Here is a 24,568-nt window from a genome sequence, read left to right on the forward strand (position 1 = left end):
CGATTCCCTTGTTGTTCCCTTTCCAGATTGAGGTGGTTTAACTCTGCTAGCTTCTCTATGTACCCTGGACGCTTCCAGCCTTGCTGCTGCCGAGGATTGAGCTTTCCCGGAGGAAGTGTTTGTGTTGGTAGAGCGTACCCTGTAATTCAAAGGCACTCGCTCTCCCGCTATGAAAGCGGGGCCCTGCTAACGTGTTTCGCTGTATCCGTGATGGCGCGGGTTGGTGTCAAGTGTTCAACATTTGGGGGTGCAGGGAGTGTCATCCCGCGTCCCGCCGGGCGTTGTTTGTTTCTGGGAGTGGTAGTTCCCAACACCCGGTGCAGAAACAGAGGCCCGAGGGCTGTGGGAAGAGTGCCGCACGTCTGTCGGTGTCTCCGGCGGAGCTGGAAGCGGAGGGCTCGGCCGGCGCTGCGGTCTCGGTTGCCGTGGCAGCCCCGAGTGAATGCTCCACGCGCCCGCCATGGCGGCCGTGCCGGCAGGGGGCGCTGCGGCGGCGGGCGGCGCCGCGCGGCGGGGGCGGGCGAGGACGAGGACGCCATTGCGTTGCTATGAGCTGTCGCTCCCCCTGCGGCGGCGGCGGCAGCGGGCGGACCGGGCGCCGATCCTGTGCCTGCCTTCCTCCTGACTCCTGCCTGTTTCCTGGCTCCTGCTGCCTGCCGCGCGGGCCGGGCTGTCCGTTCGGCGGCCTGGTGGCACTAGCGGGGCGGAGAGGATGAGCACGGCGGGACCGGGCGGCAGCAGCAGCAGCACAAGCGGCAGCAGCAGCATCAGCGCAAGCAGCAGCATCAGCAGCCGCTGCCGCGGCGGCGGGGCCGCTCACTGAGCACCGCGGCGGACGCAGGGCATGGAGCCCCAGCCCGGCGCCTCCCGCCCGGCCGCCGAGGAGGAGGAGGACGGCGGCGGCGGGTCCGGCGGGCAGCCGGAGGCGCTGTCGCTGGAGGAGATCCTCCGGCTCTACAACCAGCCCATCAACGAGGAGCAGGCGTGGGCCGTGTGCTACCAGTGCTGCGCCTCGCTGCGCGCCCGCGCCCGCCGCGGAGAGACCCCGGCCGCCAGGCTGGGGGCGGCGGCCGCGCAGCTCCGCGTCTGGCGGGACGGCGCCGTCACCCTGGAGCAGGACGAGCCCGACCGGCCACCCCCGCCCGCCGCAGGTAAGGCCGGGGGGCCACCGGCGGCAGGAGCCGGGGGTCGGGCGCCCGTCTCCATCAGCCTTTGTCCGGGACATGACGGTCCTTCCCGCCCGAGGGTCGCGGTGGGCGAGCGCTCGGCTCCTCGGTCCTGCCGGGGGCTGTGGGGGGTCTGCGTTCGTGTTTGTGTCTGTGTGTCCCTGCAGCATCTCGGTGCCGTGCCTGGAAAGGTAGAACCCCTCTCCTGGGATGCGATCGCGTGCGTGCGGGCACGGGCAGGCGAATGCGGGTCCAGTGTTTTACAATTGCGTCGTCTCTCCCGGTGCGTAATCAATCCCGTGTCATCCGCACACCGGGAGGGAGCGCCGCTCTTGCGGGCTCCCCGCTCGCTGGGTTCCTCCGGCCGGGCCGCGCATCCCGCAGGGGCTCCCGGAACAGTTGGGCATCAAAAGGCACCCATTAGAAATATATCCATTTAGATGTGTGCTGACACTAAGTAAGTGAGAAAGCCGTGTACGGGGGCTTAGCACCTACCATCTGTTTCGTTAAAATGCCCAGGAAAGCGTATTTTACATTGGAAAGGAAAATGAGGGCGCATGTCTGTTTCTCAGCCTTTCAAAGCTTCTGATTTTAAATGTGGAAAGCAGTATTTTTTTTGTTGCAAGTAAAGCTCGATTTCTGAAAAGAAATCAAAGATGGGCAGCAGAAGGATGTGGCCAATTCATGATGGTATTCCCCAGTATCAGCCTAGTCCACATTCAACGTCACAGAATTTTCCGAGGAGACAGAGGTTTCAGCATTTTAAAGTTGTGTGAATCAGAAGGCAGTGGTAAATTCACAAAATGGGATTCATGGAGCCCTCAGCATTTAGAGCACGAATATTATGCCCTGGTGTTACAATTTAATGAAGCCTTTTGATACAGCGCCTGTCTGCAAAGTCTTTTGGCAGAGACTTGCAGTAATCCAGTTTGGAGCTAGTGGTACATGCAAATATCAAAATATATTTAGTGGAAGAAAGGACATCATTTAGTTCTGCAATTGTAATGAGTCTAATAATGGCTTCCATTTAAATGTGATCTGGTGTGCTTTTAAAATTGTTTTAAAAACCAGGTCTTTGTAATGTTAATTAAATGCCAGACCAGCACCGAGAAATTCCAGGAAAATGCTCTCCTGACCAAGGCATCTGCATGTCACAGGCACATTGAAGAGTTTTGTGTTGCATGTCGTGTGCTGCTTTTGCTTACAGTCTTTTGAGATGACATCAAGACTTTTTCTTTTGTCTTTCCTATTGTAGGAAATACAATTACTATGTATTTCTTTCTTTTGTGGATTTTTTTTCTTGCTATTGGTGGACTTACGCTATTTGCTCTTACACAGTATCATTACTGTCTGTAGGCGAGTGTTGAATGTACTTGGATATCACGTTCAGGCCCCTCACTGATATCCAGCATGTTTATTTTATGCTAAAGCTTTACTGTGAAAATATTTTAGTCAACATGTCTTAACCTGTGTATGTTGATACCACATCTAAATTTTTGGATGGATGAGATTTTTTTTTTAATATTGCAGCCCTGTCTATTTTTTTTTCACCTTGTTAGTGTATGTATTATTTTGTATAACACCACATGTGTGTCCTTATATCTTGAGAATCTTAAGAAAGTGTATGTATATGTACCTAAACAAAGATAACCAGTCTGTGAAGACCTCCCAGGGAAGCAGGAGGCGGGAGCTATCCCAGGGAGAGTACCCCCTCCAGTGCCTATGATAGAAAAGGGGAGGCAGGGATTTTTCTGCCAGCTGTCCATTCCTAAAGCATCCTTGGTGAACTCGCTTTTGCATGAGCTGCAGGCTGGTAGGTGCCTGGATTTGTAAAGAGGCAGGATTCCTCCTGGGGTACTCTCCCTGCCCCTGGCTTTCCTCATCTTCCTAACTTTGTACAGACTTTGGAAACAGAGGCCGCTCAGCCTCCAAGCTTTCACAAGGGATTTTGTGTGTTCTTTGATTTGTAAAACCTGGAGCAGGTTTTCACTGGAAATTGTTATATATGTGATACATCAAATGTTGGGAGTTCACTATACTGAATATCGAGGAGCTGACAGAAGGCTTGCTTGTCGTTGGTATCTTTTGATCTCTCCCTATTATTTTCCTTATTGCTCACTGCATTCTCTTTGGATGATGATTAATGTGCTTCCTCAGCCAGTTACAGCTTGAGCCTCTGGAACAGATGTTTGTTTGTAGGTTCCTGTGTTCTCTTTGCACTGGTGGAAGCTTAGGAAGAACCAGTGCTCTGGCTCTGTGGCCTGGGGAGCAGCACAACATAACAGGCCCTGAAGCTGTATGGTCACAGTAATTTTACTTTCAAGATACAAATTATAGTTATCTTAGAAAGAAGTACTGATTATGCAGAAACTGATGGTATTTTTCCAAAGCAGTTTCTTGTGAAATAGTTTACCAGTTCATGCACGATACTTGAAATTCCAAGTAATGATACATAGAAATTGAAGGAAAATGTCCTTGAGATAGGAAAGAGATGAGTTTCAGTGATAGTGGGGCAGAAAAATGCCTTTGGAGTTGAATCACATCCTTAAATAAAACCAGACTGATTTTCAGATCTTTCCAGTTTTATCTGTATGATCTGTTAATATTTCATTATCTTAAAAAAATACAAGGTTTTGGTTAAAAAGAAGTAAAAAGATGAAGGATGAAAATGCTGCCCAGTTGTTCCTTTTCATGTCACCATTGATATCACCTGAATCCCTGACAAGAGGAGGATCAGGAAGGATTCCTGCCTTTGTATTTCAGACAATTTAGATTTAAATGCCTGTGTCAGGAGGTTTGTCAGAGCAATAGGGGTTCTGCGGGTTAATGCTCTGAGTTGTAAAGCTGTTTTGTTCCAGCAATACATAAAAAATGTATAGGTGTAAGTTGGTGCATAGGTTTGGATAATTCACAGGAACAAATATTGGCTGTTAGTTTCCATTTTAGTAAACAACAGAATCCTGTGTGGGCAAATAAAGGAATCCCTGAAGAATGGTGTCTTTGGGTAGTGAACATTCGGGCTTTGTCCAGGGCTGTGGTGAACGAGCAATGTGATCAGTCACGCCTGTCAGTGGGGCTGGGGCAACGTCAGGACCAAACACAGTCATGTCACAGAGTTTGCTCTAGAGATGCACATCAAGCCATGTTTTTACAGAGCAATATGAACCTTTTTACTTTTCCAGAACCAAAGTAAGAAAGAAAGAAAGATTTTGCATGAATATGCAAAATAAATGTAAAGCTCACTGTGGTTGTCTTAGTGACATCTAAATAACACAGAAGTGTGGGTTGCTTCAAAATACCCATGGTGGAATTGGAGATACAGTGTAGAATTTATTTTGACTAATGGGTGCTTTAGCAGTATTTGTAACTTGCCTTTTATATGAAAAGAGCTAAGGGTGGCATCCAGTAAAATGCCAGATGCAATAAAAAATAACTTCTGAATGAGCTAAAATGTTTGGGGTAAATATGTGGTTTGACTCCTCCAAGCTCTCTTCTTGCAGAACTGCATTTACACATGTTTTTATAAATCTGAAGCAATAATGAAATGATAGAGGAGCAGAAAACCCACACAAGAGCTGGCAGTCAACACCATGCCCAGGATCTGGGGGCACCAGCATACTGTAGGGTGCCAGAGGCTGTTTCATTGGGACTGTGCCATTGCTGCAAGCTGGATAAGGAGCTCTTGCTTTTCAGCACAGAGGCTGTGCCACCTCCTTACCAAAGGTGGGAAACAGAACAGTTTTGGGGGTAAGTGGGTTTGGTAAAATTAGGGTTTTCCCTGCATGTTTTGTAAGTGCCAGATCCCTGGCTTAGCAAAGGTGGCCACTGATTTTGGGCATTGCACTGAGCTCCTGAAGAGGAACAGGCCATGGGCATCTCAAAAAGTGGCAAAGAAGGATGCTTTGAATACTGAGTTGGGCTCACTTCCAGTGGCTGGCTGTTCAGGGCTGGCATAACTGTGGCTCTTCTTGGCCTTCATTTCCCTCCCAAGACCCTGAGCTGTGGGTAGTGTCAGTGACCCTTCTTTTGCCTCGTCCTCCAGCCCTAAGAGAGAAAACACACAGGAAGTTACTGCTGGTCTTACCACAAGCGAGTACTATGCAGATTTTTCTCTTGGAAATCTGCCAGGTGTTCAGCAGGAGGGCATAATGCATGGAGTATTCTGGCTTTGAATCAAAAAGATCACAGAGAAGTTGACTGCATGGTGGCTTTCATGGGACTTGGAGGGCTCAGAGTGAGACATGCTGGAGAAGAATAGTTTATGTTGTCTTGGCAGTTTTAATGACTTCCACATCCCTCTTACATCCTTGTGTGCCCAGGTTTTGGAAAGCAAGAATAGAGAAACAGGATGAATAAATCCAATTCAACTTGTGTGCATGAAGGCATTCTTATCTGTCAGTCTCTGGTGGATTATTGAAGAAAATGCATGATTTTTAGTGGAAAATGAACATACTACCATTTTTCTTCTAATTTTGTTGACCCTTCTTAAAGATGATGGGTGGGAGGCCTTTTTTGATGTTGAAGTTTTGAAAGAGGTGTTGCTGTGAATAGTGCTAAAATAAATAGTACCTTTAGGATGAAGACTTAATTATGTTTGGAATTCAAATCTAATTCAAGGGTATTCAGAAACATCTGCATTTAAGAATAGTAAGGCTTGATGTATTGAGCCTCACTTTCTTGTGTGAGAGTTTTAAGATAGATGCCTATATAGGTATTTTAATATTAGATGTCAAGTAGGAAGAAAATACTACTAGACAGCAGCGAGAAATCTCAGTGAGTTGATGCTTTTATCTCTTCTTGCTCTACTGATCTGTGGAAGGAGAAAGCTTAGGCCTTATTTATGCCAGGCTTTCTGTCATCAGTGTGGTTCCCAGTACATAAGCATGAACTGGAAGGCTTCCAGTCATGGCTCATATGGATGCATCCCATGCACTGGGGGTTACATGGGCTCTTTGTGAATTTCAGCAGATGCTGGGCATCCTATTGTAGGCAGTTCTGGTAGGGGAGGACAAAATAAGCAAAGAAAAGATCTCAGCATAACAAAATAATGTATTTGGTTTTAAAATAAAGTGCATATTTCAAATGCCTGCACAAAAGAAATGGAAGGAAATTGCCAACAGGGATAAGTGACCTTAGTTGCCTATATTTGTATGGAGAAATACTGAAGATGTTAAGTATGCAGTGAACGAATGAACTTTGATTTGGTGTTATCTGAAAACTGCATTTATTCCTAAGGAAAACATTGAAATTTGAACTTAGAAAGAAGAACTTTGAGGAATTGTGGGCCCCTGGTATTAATAAAGACTTAAAGTAAAAGATAAGACTTTAACAGAGATTTTCTTGTCTAATTCAGTAAAAATGTTGCTTTAGGAAGGAAAATGGAATTTTGTCATTGTTAACAGCAGTTGAAGAGAAGAGTGAAAAATGAGACATCTGCCATGATGTTGTGGAGAGTTAATATCATGTCCCTGTGGGGCATTGCTGGAGAAAGAACAAAGATGCTTTTTTGGGGGGAGGTGTGGAATAGGTAATGGATAATGAAGTCCAGCTCCAGGGCTGGCTGAGGTGATAGTTTACCCCAGAGTGGCCAGTGAGAGGTGATGGGTGATACTGGGGGAGCACAGAGCTTTGAAAAGGAAGACAGGAGCAGTGTATGATTTGACAGAGGGGAAGAGAGAGAGAGCCTTTAACAGGATGATTCAGAGCAGGACAGGATCAGAGTTACAGTGCAAATGACCTGCACAGCAGCAGAGCTGTGGATGAGTCTTACCCAAGCCTGAGTGTGTTTGCCAAGTGTGCAGTAGGAATGTTGCCGGTAACAAGAGGATTAAAGGTGTGTAACATCCTGCATTCATGTTGGCAATGAACATGAAAGTGGAGAAGCTTTTTCATAATATCTGTTAAAAAGGAACTGAGGAGTGTTTGCTCTTTGTTTCTGAATTAGTTTATCACATTACAGCATCAGATTCAATAAGGAGACAATATTGTTTTATTCCTGATAAAACCTTAAAACAGCTTGCATGACACATGCAACTATGATTGCATTACTATATTTTATTACTGTACACTTTAAGAGAAACAAAAGGAGATGAGACACTTTGTATAGTGCAAAGACATAGCTGAGGTAAAGAATTAAGAGAACTCCTTTTTCATTTACTTGAGAGAGTTTATTAACAGCTGGTGACAGTTCTTAACAGATCCAATAGTGCTGAGTTATCAGTTTAGAAAAGCTGTAACCCGCTTGAAGCTCTGGATCCATCAAAAATGATGGGAGAAACTGCTGATGGCTTGAATGGAGTCACAGTTCTGCCAGGAGCACACATATGTATTGAATGAGCAGGCAATTGGGTAGCTCTTGGAAAAATTAGAATATGATCAGAGTAACAGAAATTTTAAAAAATAAAAATCAAGACCTATGAACTGTGCGAATTCACACTGTTTTTGGGAAGAGTTGATACCTGTACAGGCCAGAGGAGGAGGAGTGCAGTATCTGTATTTATTATGCATCTACAAAAGAGATTGGCAGCCATAATGGAGTCCAGTAGTACTTGGAGATGCAGAACTACCATAGTATTTATCTTAGAGTAATAAAAATTGATGTGATCCCAAGGAAAACTTACAGGTTTGCTGAAGAGAGCAAGCAGTGGAACACAGAAAAATCCTATGCTGATCACAGCCTTGTGCAGAATAGAAATGAGACAAGACAATGACCATGTAATTATATATTAGAAAGTAGCACTAAGGTAGCATGGATTTGTTAATTTGCAATTTAAAATATTTTTATTACAAAATGTAGCAGGGTATTAATACAGAAGACCTCTTAGTCATTACCTTTACTTTGTGCAATGGACAAAAAGTGCCTATGACTGTTCAAAATGAGGAGTAGCTTCCATGAAGTGTTGAATGGAGAAAAAAGAAGGCATGAAAAAAGATTGGCACAGGGAAGGAAAGTCCTGATTGCCATTGGCCTAGAAAATCTCTAAGAATTTTTCTTGTATTCTCTTAACATTTTTACAGTTTTCTCTTTCCTTTCCTAAGCAGAAGAATGAGGCATATAATTACTAAGTCATCAGCTGTAGTCTGATACAGAAATCATGAGTCATAGCCAAAAAGCCACAAGCTCTAAAATGTCATCCCATTTCTTGTTACCTTCTAATTACAGTTTAAAGGAAAGATATGTTGATCCTCAAAGCCTAAATATTTTTCTTAAGAACTTGGGTCTCTGTGCTTCCTGCTCAGAGGGGGTCTCTACCTCTCCTAATCCAGTCTGCTTCCTTCCACTTCCTCATGTTCTTGCTCTTTTTGACCTTCTTCCCTGCATCCTGATGTGTCTTACTCCTAGATATCCCTTGCCTATATTTGTCTTTATATTTTTCACTTTTTTTTCCCCGTCAATGTTTTCCTCTCCCTTCATTTAATTACAAATCCTATTCTTTGCATATTTATCTCTTTTCCTTCTATGGCATGATTGCCTTTGCTTTCTTTCATTACTTTTCCTTTTATTGATGCTCATTCTTGACTCTTGTATTGATGAACTTGTCATTTTTAGTAACTAATCTTACCAGTTTCAGATTAGTTACCAAATGTCCAGTTTTTGATAATTCCAAAGATACCAAAACTCCACTTTCTGGATGTTTAAACGTGAGTCTGAACTTATTTTTATTTTTTTACTTGAGGAATCCTCATTCTCTTAAGGGCAAAGAAAAGCTCACTACTGTAGCTACGGTGCCTCTTGAAGATGTAAAAGCTAGAAAGCAAATACAAATTCAGTTTATTGTTAATTTGGGGGGTGTGAGTAAAGACTGTTCAACTCAAGGAACATGAGTTAGTGACTCTCATGTTCTTCTTGCTCCCTTTCCCTAGGTTAGCCCTTTTGTTCTTTCTTCATCCTCTTCTTCCGCTGTCCTCCAGTGCATACAGGCAGTGTCTGTCATTCCTGAGGGCAACTTGAGTTCTGTTGTTGTAGCAGCAGCAGCTTGATTTCACTCCAAACCGGCAGAAGTGGGCTTTGACATTTAATTATAAGGTTAATCTTTAACACAAAATGAGTTTCAGGTTTGTTGCCAATATATGCATTAGCCACAATGTTGCCAGAAAAATCAGTGCTTATCATTTCAATTCTGGAAGAAGCGGTCTTGAAGGAGCTGCCTGTGGATGTGAGCAGAGGAGTCTGAGACGCCAGAGGAAGCCTAGGGAGATGCTCTGAGCTGCAGGGCTCTTAGACCAGCTGGTTATAGCCAAAATGGTGCCTCTGTGTGATTGTGGCGTCACATCACTAAAGTCGACTCAGTAGCTTGGTTTTTCTTCAGACAGAGGAGTGCAGATGGGTTGGCACATCCCACATGCTGTCCTACAAATACCCTGGGTCAGTCCATTCTAACATACTGAGTTATCTGTGTTGCTTTTAAAACTCAGTCTTAAATGTGTGCTTCTTACCATTGGTGGGAGTACAGGGAGCTGCTGCCTGAACGGATGAGACAGTCTTCCCTCGTGCTTGAGGAAAGTTTGTCATGACTCCTCTTGCTGAGGGTTTGACAGAAGAATACTTTTCAAATAGAAATTTTAAAGAACAAAAAATGAATGTGAAGGTTTGGGGTTTCTTTGTAATTTTCTTTTTTCTGTCAAATGTGTCTCTCTGAAGACTCTTTTTAGAAATACAGGAAATCTCCAATGTAAGTCGCTTTCCTTCTTTAAAAAACTCTTTCGTTTTTTCATTTCAACAAACTGAGAGTGAAAAATGATCTAATTTTCCAAACCATAGTTTGTTTATAAACTGCAGTTGACAGTTAAGGTTGTGCTGTTTACTAGTAATGAATGCATTAGCTTTTATTTGAAAACTGTCATGGAAAATTACTATTGAATATTTTTTGGCAGTAAGAGTGGTAAAAATGCTGCACAGATGAATATCTAGTTGAATGGTTCTGAAGTCTGGAAAAGTCTTCATTTATGTTAAGAATCAGCAGCTGCAATAGTTTTTTAAGGCTTCACCTGTTTACCAGAGAAGCATTTCATCCTGCTTGGAGACAGAGACTGTTCTATGACTTACGGGGAATTTTTTTTTCTCCAGTGCTAATCAAGGGAGTGTGACCCCTAGGCTACATTTACGAGTTACTGCTTTTTCAGTCATGTCAGCTGAAGAGAGAAGAAATTTCTACTCCCAGCCACTCTAGATAAAGCCAGTATAAATGAATTGGCTTGCCATATGAAAGCAAATTCATTTCAGTCTTGATAGATGCATGTGTGTGCATCAACAGTATTCTTAATGGTCTCTGCAGAAATGTAGTAAATTCCCAATGGAGAGAGTCCACAAGTGACTGTGAACTGCTTTGGGAAATCTGCTAAGTGTATAGCTGGTCTCAGGGTACAGAGGCACATGGAATGCTAATAATTACCATAATGCAGTGTATATTAAAATGTTGTAAGTCAGTCACTTGCACCAACTAGGATACTGTCTGGGTGCATGAAAGACTTGTTATTCCCCAGCACATGCCCTTATGACAGTACTATTGGGGTTTAAAATACTGATGTAAATAGGAATAAATAGTTGAATTTAATAATAAAAAAAAAGCACTCCAGAGTTTGCGTGCTTTTCCTTGAGGAACTGCTTTCATGGAAGTTTATCAAAGGAGGTGCAAATTAGCTTCTTGTTGTTACTTTTAGAAATTCAAATTTTATCTTTCTTGTTTTGGTCCAGGCTGATTTATATGTTTTCTGTGCTTCAGGACTTGTTTGGCACTCTGTTAAAAGAATGTTCATAGTATTTCAGCTTTGCTGTGAGGTGCAGCAATGAGTGCTTGGTGCTACTCAGAGGATCTGTGGACAGCTTGGCTCCTGTTCCCTTGGACCATAGGAGATGCAAGTCTAATATTTTAAACCATCAGTGATTGCAAACATTGGTGGCCTAGTGTATGCACTGCATTGCTATAGGTTTAAAATTAGTACATTTTAATGAAGAAGTAATTTTTTTTTAAAGTAATGTCTTTTTAAAGACAACATAATGTTTTTTTCTTCCCCTGTCTTGACTACATTTCTCTGAATTAATCTTCTATCATCTTGTATCATAAAGATACATTGTTTTGGTCACCTGTCATTTGACTTCACAAAAGTAGCCCCTAATGTTAACAAATCTGCTAATAACCCTAGCAGTTAAAAAACATTCTCAGCAAATTTCCCCTGTTTATAGTTTGTAACAATCACGTGAATGTTACCATTTTAAACACCAAAAAATTTATTATGTGGATCTGAAAGCAAGTGAACCAGAGGTACCAGTCCTTTAAAAGATAATATGGGATGCAAAAGCCTTTTAAAGTCACTCTTTGCTCTTGGTTTTGAAGTCAGACACCAGCACTAAGCATTAGCTTGCTTTGGCAACAGTTCCAAAGGAAAATAAACAACTTTCACTCTGTTAGGTGAGTGTTCCCTATTAATTCAGGATGTGTTTAACCTTTAGTTTCAAAGGGAAGGTGACCAGTTCAGTTTGAAAAATGAGGTTTTTCTGTGCAGGTGACTCTTCCCAGAGCTGAGTGTTTTGCATGCCATCCACATTTGTCATATGAAGTCAGTGGGATCTCTCCTCTGTGCAAGCATTGTGCCAGCCAGTTGGTTGAGCTTCCTTGGGCTTGTCAGCCAGTCTGATAAAATAGTCCTTCCAGTTATGGGTACAAATCACAGGCTTTTCCAAACTACTGCAGTAAATCCTTCCTAATCATCACCGTGAACATGTACTCTTAGAATACACATGCACAATCAAGCAGATGCATCCTGTTCTGGTTTTTGAGTACATGAGATCTCAGAATTCTGTCATGCATTTTGTAGGCTCTATGCTATTGGGTCCAAACCTGCAAATTCTAAACCAGCTGTGTGAATGCAATGAAGCTGAAAAGCTAAGACAAAAAATGTAAAATTTTAGATCCGTGTGTTTTGAAATTAAAGTTTTGGATAGTTCCCCTTTCACATGGATGGATTTCTGTGGAACAATTAAATTCCTTGAATAATTTTTTTCCAACAGGAAATCATCCTGTCAGGATTCCTTGACCCTACTTTGATAAGGATTATTAATACAAAATGATAAACCTGCTGCTTGTAGTGACATGATGCTTTCCTAATGCACTGTGAAATTTCAGTCTTCTTTTTGCTAAGCTGTCAAGCCACTTTGATATAAAACTATTTTGTGTTTCAGAAAACTGAGATTTCAATTTAATGAAACAGTTCAGAAACTTAATTTTTCTTTATTGTGCGAATTTCTAAGTGATATTTCTGAGCTTAGAGGAAATGCAAAAATTGACAAGTGGGACTTACAAAAATAGTAATGTTTTTACTTTAATTTGCTTGAACTTCATATATCTGTTGAACTCTTTGAAATCCCAGAAGTATCAGATGAAACAGTGGCTTTTCCCTAGTTTATGAATTAATGCTGCTTATTCTCTTGAAGTAACTATTTGTTCCTGCTTAATTTAAGCCAGCATGTTTTCATGTTCCCTCCATGGCTAAACATCAATCATACAATTTAAATAATGAAGCCAGGCATTAAAGACACATCTTTTTAAGAGCCAGTATTGTAAAGGATCCAAAGAAAAATCTTACAGGGTAGGGCCTTCTTGTTGTTAATACCAGGATGCCTATATAATAAAAACATTATTGAAATGTGTGATTCACGTAAGACAAGGAATATTTGACAATTACTCAAAAAAGAGAAGTGACTCAACTTTTTAGTTTTGTTCTTCCATTGTCTCTTTATCTGAAAACTCTTTTTTTTCTCTTACAGATAAATCAGGCCGTTTACACTGCACAGAAATGGAGGTAAGAGAAGTATTTGGTGTTCTCTCTTAGTGGTGATTTAGCTGAGCTCTTTCTCATTAACTTATAGTGTACATGTAGTATGCTTACAGTGTGGAGTTATCATTGCAAAGTTGTAATGTTTATTGTATTTATGACTTTCACTGGAAGCTGATAAGTGTGTCTTAACATGGGATATTTAGTCTCATGTTCAAAAATATAGGAAAAAAAAGGCTGTGTGGTTTTTCAAATCCACGATTAAAGATTTGTGATGCAGCCAGTGTAATCTCATTTGATATTAATCTCTTAAAAACATATGTGTATTTTAAAGAATATTTAATGTAGGTAATTTCTGTTGGATAAATTATTCTGTTACACTTACTTTAGAAAGGACTAATCAGTCATGGAATAAATACTTAGTTGTTTATGGAATGGCTTGGTGATTTTTCACAACCTGAGAATTTGGGTGGAAGCAGAGAATACAAATGATCTCAGGGTTGCTTGTTCATTTAAAAGCATCCTGATTTCAGATACTTTTGGTATGACCTTTAATTTATCACTTTGCAATGTTTTGGGGTCCAAGAAATATTGTTGTATGTCTTGCTGGGGTAACAATAGAAACACAAATCCACTTAAATCTGCTTGATTTATATCTTGACCATTATTTAAATCTGTATATTTGTTACTGAACTGTGATTAGTATTGTAATTGTTTTATATGTCAGATTCATAGATTTAATCCAGGACTGAATGCAAAGCTAAGTAGAACATCTAGCTGAACAAGATGCTGTTCTCATAGTCTAATTTTTATTATCATACAGAGTAAATAATACAGTCTACTTAAATAAAGTTTTTCAGCAATAAATACAATTTCTGTGTCCTTTGCAGGGCAGCCTTTTTTCACTGCCTTTGAACTTTCTTTGAAATGTAAAACTGAGTTTTCACTGCAACTGTTCCATCCGTACCTCAGGCTGAGCCTGGAGATGGGACAAGCGGTGGAGCATCTTTAATTGGCAGCTTGTCAGTGTTCTCATCAATAATATATGTGAAGGTGACAAAGTACTGTTACCAAGTGGTTTATTCATAGATAAACTGTGCAGGATGATGGCTGGCTATAATGAAAAAATGAAAGACTAGGTAATTCAACTACAGATGGTAAAATGCTAAGGCTATCTAGGTGTTTTCAAGTATTATTAACAGTAATAATAAAACTAGAAATGTTCTTTCTGCAGCATACAGTGTAAGTAGTAATTCATAACAGAGAGAAGTACAGAAATTGGAAGTAGGCATGTTTTATTGCTTTGAGTGGTTTGATTTAAACAAATGCATCCTGCATTTGCAAAATCTCAGTTCACAAATCTAGTGCCTTATTTACAAATTATAATCTAGTGTGTTTTATGCTTTACATAGTAAATGTTTACAATTTTGCTTTCTGTTTTTAAAAGGAAGGTAATCAAAGGCCCTAATAATAAAAACACGGGTAATGTACCACTGTTAAAATGTTTATAACAAAACATAAAGTCCTTAATTTTGGGAAAGTAGAAGTGTTATTGCTTCAAATGAAAATGTCTAGTAAGAGTCAGCTCAATATGCTATATTTCATCTTCCACAGGAAAAGAGTTTTCTAATTTTGATCTTCTAAAAGTGTTTTTGTTAATAGTTGAAAAGCAGATTGGAGCTTCCCATGAGACAGAAGCTTCACTTTAGAATGTCTCTAATAAGCAGCACTGTGACCATTATCATATTGACTCTTCTCTTTATCTCTGTCATTTTGAAGGAGGCTGTGAAGGAGTCAGTAACTTTTTTCTCCTCCAAAATTCCTTTGGGGTTGCAGCGTTAGACTTGAAGTTGATGATGTTTGTGTTTTTCAGAACTAGGAATTCAGCAGAGACAGCTCATCTCCCTTTTTCTGATTCCTGTGGAAGAGAGTGTGGCCTAAATGAACATACTAGGATATGTGGGAAACTTCTTAAAATCTTAACGAATGACAATCATAACTTTTTTTTACAAAACATAAACTATCCAGAATTAGGACACCTTTTATTTCAAGCCAGCAATATGAATGGTGTGTCAAGTTCAGAGTCCAGGTGCCATAGCCATAACAGGAGGATGGGAGTAAGGAATAAGGTGACCTTGTTTAATCTGCACCTGCCTATAACTCTGTTATGTACATAATGATAGCGCTCCTTAGTCATCTCAGCCGAGGTGGTGAAATTATATAAAATATGCCAGCCTCATTTGTAAATATTTAGTGCTCACAAAGAAAGTATTCTGTGAATGTGAAGTGATTCATATGTAGGAGGGTTTAATTGCCATCTATTTGAAAAGACCCACCTAAGTGAGCACAGGCCTGTTGTGTGTGATTAATGCAGTTAACCAGGACGTGTGCTAACACAGAGACACACGCAACCTCTCACGCTGCTTAAGGGTCAGAAGGGAATTAAATAGCCTGTCCCAAACAATGGTGAATAAATTACTCAACACCATTCAGTCCAAGTCAAATCACAGAAGGAATCAATTGTAGAAATGTTTTGTGGAGACTGTGCGCTGTCTATGCAAATTCTATTCATGAGCTCTCGGTATCACTATTAAAAGTCTTAATGTATATTGAATATCACAGTACTTATCTATGGAGCTAATTTTTTTTATCCTTTTCATTGGCAACTTGAAGCATTGACTGTATTTTAGATAATAATTCAGGGGAATAAATATACAGTTTATAAGAATACAGCGTTCACTGTCATACAGATGAGAATATACCTGTTAGTTCAGTGTATTGATGCAAATAAAATTAACCACCTGTCTCATGCACATGAAAATGAGAACAGGTATTTAATAGCACAGAATGTTAGGATTTCAAAAGAGGTGTCATAATTTTGCATTAAAAGCCATGCCACACCTGTATTAAAGTGTGTTGCCTGCTCACAATTCAAGCAGTGTAAAATGTGTATTTAGCATATGGTAATATCTACGGTTCATATTTTTATCCTTGTTGAGTATAAACAAAAGTAACATTCTGATTGAAGAGTAATTGCTGCAGCAAACAATCCTTGTCATGCACAGTAATAGTCACTTTGTTCTCCTTCCTGAGCATTAACCTTATGGTTACAAGGGAGAAGAAATGTCACTGCACAGAGGACAGGCAAAAATGTTTGAGAATAATTTCTTTTAGTAAAATATGAATGCATGTGACTTCCATCAAAAAAAGTTTTCATTATGTCCTGAAAAAAAAAAATTCTCTGTGAATGCTTGGTTACAAATCTGGTAATTCTGTGAAAGCTTTTGATTCCTTGTGCTTTTAAGAGGAAAATTAACAAGAGCTCTGAATTGCCTTCTAGAAGCCAAAGCAGAATCTTGCATTTTTCTTGCAAGCATTAATTTGTGCTTGGGCATTATGTGGCAGTTCTGATAAGTGAAGCACTCATCCCTTGCTGATGGAATTACCTATCTCACAGAGAAGCTGCACTCTAGCCTTTGAGGGACCTGTTATTTTAGATACCTGAAAGTCCATTATGCTTGTTCATTGATGTGGGGGTTCTCTGGCAATCAGTCTGACCTCCAGATTTTCCTGAAATACTCCATAGTTGCAAAGAAGCAGCTTAACAGACACTTAATTAAATAGCAAACACACAAAAAAACAGAGTTTAGGTTTTGACCTTTAGTGTTTTGTAATGAGCTACTTTTTCAAGAGGAGCTTTGCCTTTTTGTAATTTGTATAAGTTTCTAGCACATCAGGAGGAGATTTATCTTGGAGAAAAATAGATTTCTGATTTTTACTTGCTATAAGCTTGACACATTGCATTTTTCATTCAGCAGTTTCATTGGGAATACACAGCAAATATTGGGCTGGAGAACTAATAATGTATTTGACTAAGCTGATTTAGTGATAGTCAAATCCTGCCATCTGTCCAGAGTTCTTGAAGAGAATTTGGCTGTTCCTTGTAAAGGCTTTGTAATTTTGCAGTATATGATGTACCTTTATTAATCTACACATCCTGAAGTCACACAGGATTTATGATGGAATCTCCATTCCAGTGATACCACTGATAAACCTTTCAATCAACTGGGGAAGAGTCCAGAGGCAGTTTCAGCCTTTGGTCTTCTGATAATTTGAGATAATGGCTGGTGGAAAACTAGGTCTTACAGTAACTTGGGCCCTTCCAGGGAACCTTTTGTCTGCAAAAAACACAAATAATAGAGCATAGAGCATGAAGTGGTGTTGGTGTTTATTTGATATTTTGGGGGTTTTCTTGGTTTTGGTGGTTTTTTCTCTTTTTTTTTTTTTTTTTGGCTTTTAGTAACTACAGAATTCCCTTTTTTTGGTGGGATGAGATAGAAAAGTCTGCAACTATAGATGGTATGAATCTGAAACAGGGCTCAGAGTATTGGAAGAGTAAGATAATTTTTACAGAAGCCTTTCTATATAAATTATATTAAATTGTGCTTGAGAAGATACCCATGTAATCAGAAGCATGCTAGCACACCTATGGCAGCAATCATATGTACTCATTGATAGCTATCATATCAATTAGCTTTAAGGTGCTATTTTTTGAGTAAACCAGTGCTGGTGGATGTGTTTGCCTGTCTGTTCTGACCAAGAGACTAATTTGATTACTCATTCAAATTGGAAGAAAAAATCAAGCTTTAGATGTTTGCATACCAACAATTTAACAGCCCTTTGTGTTGTCCTTCTTTGTTGTTCTGTATAATAAAAGACAAGTTTAGAGTATCAGTATGAAATCGCAATGCTGTCTCATACCTTTTTTTTCCTGCTAAATCTCTTGAAGCCTTCTGAGATTATTAACATTTTCCTATGAGCTCTGATACTTAATTTTTGTGTTAGAGATGCTGTGTTTTCCTGCCTCTGCTAATTTCCAAAAAGTTAATAGTCAAAGCACAATAACATAAGGAGCATTCTGTGGATGAATAAAAGAGGATAATAGTGTGGTTGCATGGTGGGGGTTCTTTGTTATTGCTTGAAGGACTTTGCCTAGAGCAATGCTGAAACTGAGGTAAAATACACCCTGGGGTTCAGTAAGTTCAGTTTCAGTGATAAGTTTGACCTGATAGCTTTAGCTTTTGGATCTGCAGGGGACAAACTCCAACTCAACCCCTATTCCTGAATGTCTCTATTCACTCAGAAGTTCAACACCCACAATATAGGAAGTGCAGGAGATACACAGTGATGAGAAAAAAATATGTAAAATGTAGGTCAAATGACAGATTAAAGCAGTTCAGTCTCTGAAGATTTCCTGTTGTTTACATCTCTTCTTTCCCTGCACCACTTCAGTCTGCACAGGGCTTACTTGCAGTGATAAATTTAGGAATACTGAATCGGTTCAGTTTGGTATTTGATATTTTGAAAGCCAAGGAAAATGAGACTTTAGCGAATTTTCGGGGTTTTTTTCAGATGAGCAAGGAGCACTTTAGTGGGCTTGTTAAGTATATTAACATAATATTGCATTCATTTTGTGCTGCATTTTTTCTTCCATATTCTACTTTTGATGTTGTAGGACATGAATAACTTCCTTTGACTGAAGTAGAGATTCATGATGTTTCATTAAGAATACTGGGTTTTTTTTGTTTTTTTTAAATGTTACAGTTTTAATCTTAAGAGAGAAAGTTGTTCAAGCAGACCTTTTGTGTCCGTGTGTTTCTACTGATGTCTAATTTGTTAACATTTCTGTGTGACTGGGTTTAGAGGCTCTCTAACATAAAGTTCCTTGAAATCTAAGCAGCATTATTTCAACAATAACCTGCATTACTGGCCATGGCTAATTTTAACATGGCTAATTGCTTGTTAATCAGTTTTGAATTTGGTCAGTGGTCAAAGAAGATAGGACCTCAATGGAGCTAAACACTTTATTTCACTTCAGCAGTTCAGTTACCAGGCACCGGTTTCCCAATTTAAAAGCAAATGTTGTTTTAAGTTTAGGCATTAAGAACATGTGGTAAGGATTGAAAGACAGTTGTTTTCAAAATGTGAAGAGATTAAAAGTGAGACAAATAGTTGTTTATGAATAAGGTGAATCCATAGTGCTCCCAGCTGCTTTGTTAAATACACCTGTGCTCTTCTTTCAACTGATAACTTATTAACATTGAGTCATTCTAACATTCCTTCTTTGAATGCACTTAGAAATATTGATCTAGTTCATCTAAACAATTCTTGTATGAAGTATATAATGTTTTAACATTTAAATTCTTGTTAGTCACTTTATACTTCACATGTATTAGACCTTTAGCAATTTATACTTAAGAAAATAACAAATCCTTATGAAAGGCTTTTTTTAAATGCAGCTTTAGCTGACCTAATGCAGATGAACACATGGAATTTTTAATGAACAAATAGACAGTGCTGTTAATCTTTATTTGGTCTTCAATATCTCTTGCTGCCTTCTGTTATTTTGTCTCTCTGCTGGAAGCAAGAAGAACTGCTGTCCTGTGCTTATGAACATGAAGAAGCTTCATTTATTGCAAGAGAAGGGAGGAGAAATGTGGTGTCCCTCACAGGATTTCTAACAGTTTCTTAGGGAAAATACTAAGAGTAAAGCTTAATTGGAATTTTAGTAAGATATGCATTTTCAGTAGGTCAATAACAGGAGAGGTCATGGTGGTTGCTTCAGAAATTCCCTGTAACACTTGTCTTCAAGCATTCAAATACCATAAGGCTTATTCTTTCATGCAGTGAGATCAGCAGAAAACAATCTGTTGAAAGTAACATGGGGTTTTTTTTATTAGTTTCTAGGTTTTAGTTCATACATACCCAAATAACTCAATTTTTTTCTTTGCGCTTCTATGACTAAATGTTTTTCTTCACATGGACATTTATCATGTAGCTTTTTATCGAAATCTCTTGACCTGAGAAGTTGAGGCATTGAACAAAGCAAGATTTGCAGTCGAGTCGTGAGAGTGTGCAGCACTGCATGCTTTCTTTGGCACAGAGGATCCTGACTTGGTCTTGGGGCTCACTGAGGCAAAAGGGGGTTTTGTTAGTTTGGTACTTTCTTTTGTTTGACTCGACACAGTGCAATTCATTTGAGCTTTTGTTCCAGAGTGAACTTTGTAGCAACTGGTAAGTTTCTGTGCTCCCCATGACCTACCAGTGCGACTATTTTCATCTTAAGCTGTTTGATTTTGTCTGCCAGTTACATGTCTGTAATGTCAATCATGGGAAGACAAAGCAAGCTCCAAGTTTTCTTCTTAATAGTGTGAAGGAAAGAAAGATGTTCCATGCTGAACTGTTGGATTAGCCTTTAGTGTTGCTGTGAGTTGTAGCAGGTGAAACAAAATTCTTTTATTTACCAAAAGGAAATACAGAGGGTGAATTAAACACACAGATAAAATTAGACTAAATTCTAAATGTGTATTTCGTCACGTCCCTTTCTTCTATTAACCAGTGGCTATTATGAAGCACCTGTAATGCTTTTAGTACTTCACCCTTAGCAAGAAGTAAAGGTTAAATAATTAACTAGGACAAGGCAAGCTGTTCACACTTAGTAGATTTACTCCTGCTTCATTTAAGAAAGTAGAGGTACTCTGTTAAATTGACAAGTGTTTCTCTTCCACCTGTTAGACCCTAAGCCTGAAACGTCCTTGTCCATGTCTCAAGTCACAGTTTCTCACCTGTATTGTACCTTTGCTTCCAAGTGTCCCTCTCCTGCTTTCTTCCAAAATCTTTTACCATTCATTCATTAACTTCCTTTTTTTCTGTTTCTCCTTAACCAAAAAGTTAATCATCTGCTTTTGCAGGTGTGTGTTACTGCCTCTGCACAATATTTTATGATTCTCAGTGTTGCTGAGATGACTCTCAGCTCCAAATGTGTGTTTTCACAGATCTCTGCTCTTCTGCTTGTTTCTTCTCTTGGTCCTAGTGGATGATGTACTGCTATCTGAATTCATTATTTTTCTGCTGTGTATTTCTCTTTGTGTTGTTATCTTCCTCTGTTATCTGGACCAATGATACTGGAGTTATCTTCGACTTGCACCCTTTCCTTTCCTCCAGATGCTTGCCAAATCCTTAATTACTGTCTGCTAAAAGCACCCCTCTCTTCTCTGTTGCCAAGCAGGCTTTTTGTTTTTTGTATTGGGTTGTCTTGGCTAATGCAAACTGCCTGCCACCTACTCCTTTCTGAGCAATGATGGGAATTATTTCTTCAAAGTTTTTTGAAAGACTCTCCTCCGGCTGCCTTGTGGTTTTGGGATTGCCATATGTTGCTTTTTGCTTCACCTGTGACCTACACATTCAGGCTATCTTCTTTCTGCTGTTGTAGATCTGAAGCAAGCACTCACTGCATAGTAAACAAGTTGCTCCATCTGGTCTGTTTGTTAGGGAGATGTGCCATGCGTTGTTTGCTTTGAAGGGAAGCTCTCACACATGCTTCAGGGAGCATAGATGAGAAAAACATTCATGTATCCTTCGACTACATATTTCAAACTCCTTCGCTATTTGGTGATTGGGAATCAACACTGACTTTTGAATATACTCTGTAACATCTCAAATTACCTTGTTTTTCTAAGCATTTTGCCTGTCCTTGAATATTTGGATATTTCATCTATATTCTCAGAGTGAAAGCTCCATGCAATTCCTAAGTCTTCCTGAAATGTTTCATGCCACTGGGCATGGAGAAAATACATACTGTTGAGACTTCATGAAAATAGTCAAGTAATTGTGGTCTCTGGTCCTTGGCCACCTTTTTGCCTTGTAATTTTCCAAAGAGCTGTTCTTTATAATTTTGTATTGCTGGTGTTGGAATTAGTTTTAAATCTACAACTAGTAAGGCATGTAGAAAAATCATTATTTTCCCTTTTCTTCTTTCTTTTTTATCTGTCTGTACAATGACAGAAATAATGTCCTTAATGAACTTTGTTGGCCAGAATAATAACATCCAGCTTTACTTTATCATAATAGTTTTAGCTTTCATGGACCAACTGAATGTACTCAAGGACTTTTGATTTTATATAATGCACAAATTTTTTCTTATAGTGAATTTTTCTTCAAAATTCTGCCAGTTTCAAAATTTTGTGAGCTGTCATTTCTATCTGATAAAGAGAGCTAGTGCTGAACCTGAACCTGGCTTTCTTTATGCAGAGTCTGGTGCTTCCATTACACAGCATAAAGGGCGTTTGAACAGTAACACTGCGTGTTTGTGGAGAGTCAGCTTCATAGTTATGCCTGTAATGTTTGAACCATTGGCACTGGGAAAATGTGTTGGAATACTTTTTGTTTTTCATGTTTTGGATTCATTGCTAGATGAGAAATAAAAAGTTTATCTGAAAAACATATGTAAGGATTGTTATATGAGACAAAGGAAGAAAAACATCCCATTGTGATGGGGAGAGTTTCGCCACTTATTTAGAGACATTATAGCAAAATTATTTTTCAATTTTAAGTACTTCATTTTCTTACAGAAGGAAAATGTTTGTTTAAAAGTTAAGATCTCTTATCCCTTGACTCCTAGCTTTCTGGAGTGTTTCCTGGCTGCAGCTCTCAGATCCTTCAGATGATTTCTATGTCTTGTTATGCTTGTTATATACACAGATGTAGTAGCAGACTTCACAGTTGAAAACCCAGACCAGGAGTAAGAGAGTGTATGATGAACTTTTGGTTGCATGAGTTGCCTCCGTGACTTAATTATATGGACATCAAAGCAGACTAGATGAATATTTTGGTGGGAGAAAATAAACATTCTCATTTTAGAGAAGGAAAACTGAAGTTTGAAGACATCAGGCAGATTGCCTGGTGTGACATTTGGACTGCATAGTGGAGCCAGCATAGAATCTAGATTGTTTAAGCCTTAATCACAAACCCCAAGATCTTCCTTCAGATTTAAAAAACTACCCAAAATAACAAGCCCATTACTTTACTGCCAAGAAATTACTAATTCCCTGGAGAGACATTTCATCAAGATAACTAGGAATTTACTTTCAGGGCTAGACTATTCTTTATTTCTTATGTCAACTTCTTAAATACTTTGAAATTCTATAGAAGTAGTAGCCTATTCTCTTTAAAAATAAATTTCTTATCTTTCAGGTTTATTCATGTAGATGTTGCCATCCTAATACAAAATCAAACTTTACTTTCTGTTGTTCCTTTTCTGAAAATAGATAAACTGAGCTTTGTTCCTACACAGAAGACAAGCTTACCTCTAAATTTCTTGTATACATTTCAGTCAGAGAAAGCATTTCGAAAGAGATATATAATGTTTGGAAAAGATAAAAATGAACAGTTTCATAGAAGGAAAAAAGCAAACATGGGGAAGTTGAAGTAGGAGTCATATTTAAGTGTGAATAAAGGGAAATTATTCCAGTAATAAAGGATAGAAGCATCACGAACTAATACAAAATAAGGAAACTTCTTTTCTGCAGTGTTTGGAAAGGCAGTGAAACAAATGAGGCCTATTGTCATTTAAATGTGGATTAAATAATATTTGGCTTTGCTGTGTGGTATTACTATAATAGTAATTAGTAGGACAAAGAGTTTGAACAAAATATTCTGTTAGAAGTGAGCAAGCTTGGGGTCCTGAAAAGAGAATTTCATTTCACAAAATCTGCTTGAGAGGACTGGTATCATTTTTTTCTTGCACTTGTATCATGAGCAAATATATAATCATTAAATCTAGCCTGAACCTCACTGTGAATGTATAGTGTAAAACAGCATGTTTGTGTTGTTCTAGCATTTGAAATGTCATATGGAAACACAAAGTGTCAGACTAATAAGATTCCATGCACTTTCCTGTCAGTGGCTTGTCCTTTTGTTTTTGGAAAAGATGGCTTGTATGGAGATCTTGTTTCTTCAATCTTATGTCTGTGTGAATATCTAGATAAATGGATTTTAGCAGACAGTGGGCACTGCAGCAGATACACATGTACAATGGTTTGCATTTCCTGGCATGGAAATTTGAACATGGATCATCAGACAACTGCATTTGTATTTTTGTTGTGTGGTTGTTTACCACTGATTGAATTTGTGTGACACTGGGGTTTTTGTTTGACATGGCCTATTACAGGTTTTATAAAGTGACAGTGAAAGCAAGTTTTCAAAAAGCTTTCTGAATAGAAGATAGAAAAGTGTTGGTTTTCCCCCTGTTTAATGGCTGCAGGAGCCAAGATCTAGTTAAGATCTTGCTAATGTCTTGTTAGGAGCATGCCTGTCCCTGTCAGTCACCCAGTACAACAGGAACTATATATTACTTTTTTGTTGAAATTATCTTGACTCACTTCTACTCTTTTACATCCCTTTCTCTCTTAAAATAATTATTTTCTAATTACTTTGCTTGTCACCTCTTAGTGCCACATCTCTCTAGCTCCTCCATGAATGAGGATCTCAATCTGCCCCTTTTTGTTTTGGTTTTTTTAAAATTTCTTTTAAATTGCTGCAATCTGCCTCCAGAGAACAGACTCCTCAAAGCATTCTTCTTGTCATCCACCCACACGTGGAGTATCTCTGCTGCTCCAGAGAGTTCCAGTTCCTAAGTGTAGAGCTGTCAGTGGATTCAGATCCCACAAACAGAGGGAGCAAAGCAAAGCCCACATCTGCAGAACCCTTCCTTGTAAAGGGGATGGGTGGCTGTTTAAACCATCTTGGCCCTATTTGTGTTCCAGGCTAATTCCATTGTTTTAACCCAGTTC

The 24,568-nt window shown here is 39.4% G+C and overlaps 1 protein-coding gene across 1 annotated transcript in view; it reads left to right on the forward strand.

Moving 5' to 3' along the window:
• The first annotated feature begins 536 nt into the window (after positions 1–536).
• SPIRE1 (spire type actin nucleation factor 1) overlaps positions 537–24,568 on the forward strand; it is a 128,029-nt gene continuing 103,997 nt past the window's right edge. The window contains 2 exon segments of the mRNA XM_030944194.1: positions 537–1,151; positions 12,931–12,965. Of these exon segments, the coding sequence (XP_030800054.1) occupies positions 845–1,151; positions 12,931–12,965 (342 nt within the window). The 5' untranslated portion in view covers positions 537–844.

Source organism: Camarhynchus parvulus, chromosome 2, assembly GCF_901933205.1.
Source record: "Camarhynchus parvulus chromosome 2, STF_HiC, whole genome shotgun sequence".
Lineage (NCBI taxonomy): Eukaryota > Metazoa > Chordata > Aves > Passeriformes > Thraupidae > Camarhynchus > Camarhynchus parvulus.